The sequence below is a fragment of the Thalia democratica genome, chromosome 5, assembly GCF_965202585.1.
Source record: "Thalia democratica chromosome 5, ktThaDemo2.hap1.1, whole genome shotgun sequence".
NCBI classification, from domain to species: domain Eukaryota; kingdom Metazoa; phylum Chordata; class Thaliacea; order Salpida; family Salpidae; genus Thalia; species Thalia democratica.
In genome coordinates, this window is record NC_139169.1 from 29,013,935 (window position 1) to 29,016,921 (window position 2,987).

Genomic DNA, 2,987 nt, shown 5'->3' on the forward strand with positions numbered 1-2,987 from the left:
CAACTTACAAAAAAAAGCGGAACGAAACTGAAGAAATTCGCGGTAAGCACATTATAATGGTTCCCGCCACTGGTGAGAGGAGGAACTTGTTTAATGATGCCGTGTACTGCGTGGCGTGTGACAACAATGTCAGTTTGCAAGTGAAGGATGCGGATAGTAGGTGGGGAAGTATTTAGGGTGTCATGGAAGAATGATGACATGAGGTGTTGTGGTCTAGTTGAAGTTTTAGTTAAAAGAGTTCTGTGTATTAATAAATGGACTTTTTTTAAAAAAAATTGATATTTTTTTCTTTATTGAGATCCAATTATAAATTTTACGCCAGTTTTTCAGCTTTTTTGTTGGGTTCTGACGTGATGTTTTTATATTCGAAAATGTAATAAATTCTCTGCTTAAATCCATCTATAGTATGTATTTCTCATTTGAGCTACCTAAAATTAACACCAATAATTAATAGAATTAATAGATCACTTTGTAATTGTACATTATGTGTTATTTAGTGTGATGGATTAAACATGAAAAATTATAAATATCGCATTGATAGCTAATTGAAGAATAGGTTATATTACCATCTTTGGAAAGTATATTTTACATTTCAATAAAATCGTTAGTTAAGTACTAGATTACGAGTTGGTATTCTTAAAAGAAAGTTGCCTAATTAAATTGTATTTGGAAAAGTTTAAACTGTTTACTTAAAGCAATGTTTAATCCATGACAATAATAAAAAAGAACTAATTTCTTCTTAAAATAAAGTTTAAACAAAAATTGTGCAACAGACCGCAGAGTTTCCAAACCCGATTTTCGAATGCTTACTTGGCAGAATTTATTTTCTTCCTTCTTAATTAGACATTGCTTTTCTGCTAATTCCGTTTGATTTGCACTCCTTATTGTCAATTTCCCATTAGTCAAAGCCGCAAAAAAAAAGATGACATCACTGTTTTTTGGAAAACCCTAAAGATATTAAGTGTGACAAATAAAAAATATTTTGTTTTACCTCTTAAAATATTTGTTTATGGTATCGTGCATTCTATTTCTGTAACTAATATTCGTATATTTGTATAACGTTTTTAAGTAAGTTTGTAATTAAAACACAAAAATACAGTTATTATGTAAAACTAAATTGGATTAGTATATTTTTTATGTAATTAAATACATATTCAAAGTTGAAAGCACTAAATACTAGCTTTTTAAACTAATAAGTTTTTATTTTATTTATATAAAAGTTTTTAATTAAGTATTTAACCTATTGAAAATATAATAAAAAATCAATGACTTTATAATGAAGTTTGGTTATAATTTTTGTTCAAAAACTTCTACTTGTAAATTTATGAATACTTGATTTATTAAGTAATGTTTTTTAAATAATGTTCATTATAATTGATAAATAATTTTAAAGTTTTACGCAAGTATTTTCATGTTTAATGAATTCTAACGTAACATCAAACACAACAAAAAAGTAAAACTGCATCAAACAAGTAGTAAAACTGTTTGAGAATTTATTTGTCAAACTATCTAAACAACACCTCAATAAGCATCTATATCTTTTTGCATGACCCAAAAAAAAGTTAGTACTGAAAAAAAATATGAGCTACAAAATTAATAAATGCATCTTAAGCAAAATTTACATGTACTATATCAGTGCTTCTGAAATGGGGTTCCGCGGAACCCTAGGGTTCCGCGACGCCTCTCAGGGGTTCCGCGAAGCCTTTTGAAATTTAAAAAAGAAATTTGAAAGATAAAAAAACATAAATCATAAAAATTAAAAAAAAAAATGGAACACATAAAATGGAAAACATATATAATTATAGCATTCACTTAGTGTGTATCTAGCGTTAGGACTTTTAATGGATATTCATTATTAATAGGTGTCCTGGTAGCCCAAATTTTTTGGATTTCTATTTAAAGTGAAGTCATGAAAATACTTGTATTATCACTAAAGCAAACAATGTAGAAGCAATCAAAACAAGTTCTAAATGTTTACACAATAAAACTATATAAAAAATCTTTATCAGAAACTTATTTCTGGTATATTATATTGTTTCAAATGCTGTAAAAATGTTTATAAAGACGTCTATTAGCTTGATTTAAAATTTAATATGTATAAAAGCTTATTTTTTACTTAAAAAATGCTACTATAATTTTTAAAAAATCTGGCCAGGCTTATAAAATTTTAACAGAAATTGAATTTTAAATAGTTTTTTTAAACTTACATGATAAAAAATGATACTCTTATTTTTAAAAGTTGTGGCCAGGTCTTTAAAACTTCAACAGAAATTGAGTTTGAAATTTTTTTTTTAAATTTACATGATAAAAATGTTTAAATGTCTATGTGTTAGCAAAATTTTAAAGTTTGTTATTTAAGTAATTGCTTTTTCTGTTTAATTATTATAACTCAATGATTTTTTTTTTGATATTCATTTATAAAAAAAACTTCTGTTGAAGTAATGAAATGTGTCGAAAATTATTTCATCAGCAAGGGTTTAGAGTGGAATAAATATGTCGGCATTTGTACTGACGGTGCAGCGTCTATGACTGGGTCCAAAAATGGTGTAGTGAGGAAAATGAAGGATAAGGCAGTTTAAGCTAAATGGATACATTGTTTTTTACATAGAGAAAATTTGGCAACAAAACATCTTCCTTCTTATTTACAAGAAGTTCTCTCAGCGTCGATTAAAACTGTTAGTTATATAAATAAAAGTGACACAAAGGCCAGATGTCTCAAAGACCTATGTGAAAATTTAGACTCTGACCATCTGCGACTTCTTTATCACAACGAAGTTCGCTGGCTGTCGAAGGGGCGGACACTGGTTCGTATCGTTGAATTAAAGAAGCAGGTGTTCACCTTTCTAAAAGATGAAGGCTCAGAATTAGTGAAGTTCTTTGAAGATGATGTTTTTTTAGCCAGGCTAGCTTATCTCACCGATATTTTCGAAGAATTGAACGCTTTGAACTTAGCATGCAAAGGAAGCAAAATTCCATTTTTGTCATGA

At 28.1% G+C, this 2,987-nt stretch overlaps 1 protein-coding gene across 1 annotated transcript; it reads left to right on the plus strand.

Moving 5' to 3' along the window:
• Positions 1–56: 56 nt before the first annotated feature.
• Positions 57–2,987, plus strand: LOC145836387 (protein FAM200A-like). The gene is made up of 2 exons (XM_082944192.1): positions 57–156; positions 2,740–2,987. Exons 1-2 carry the CDS (start codon positions 57–59, stop codon positions 2,985–2,987), a joined length of 348 nt encoding a protein of 115 aa, XP_082800318.1.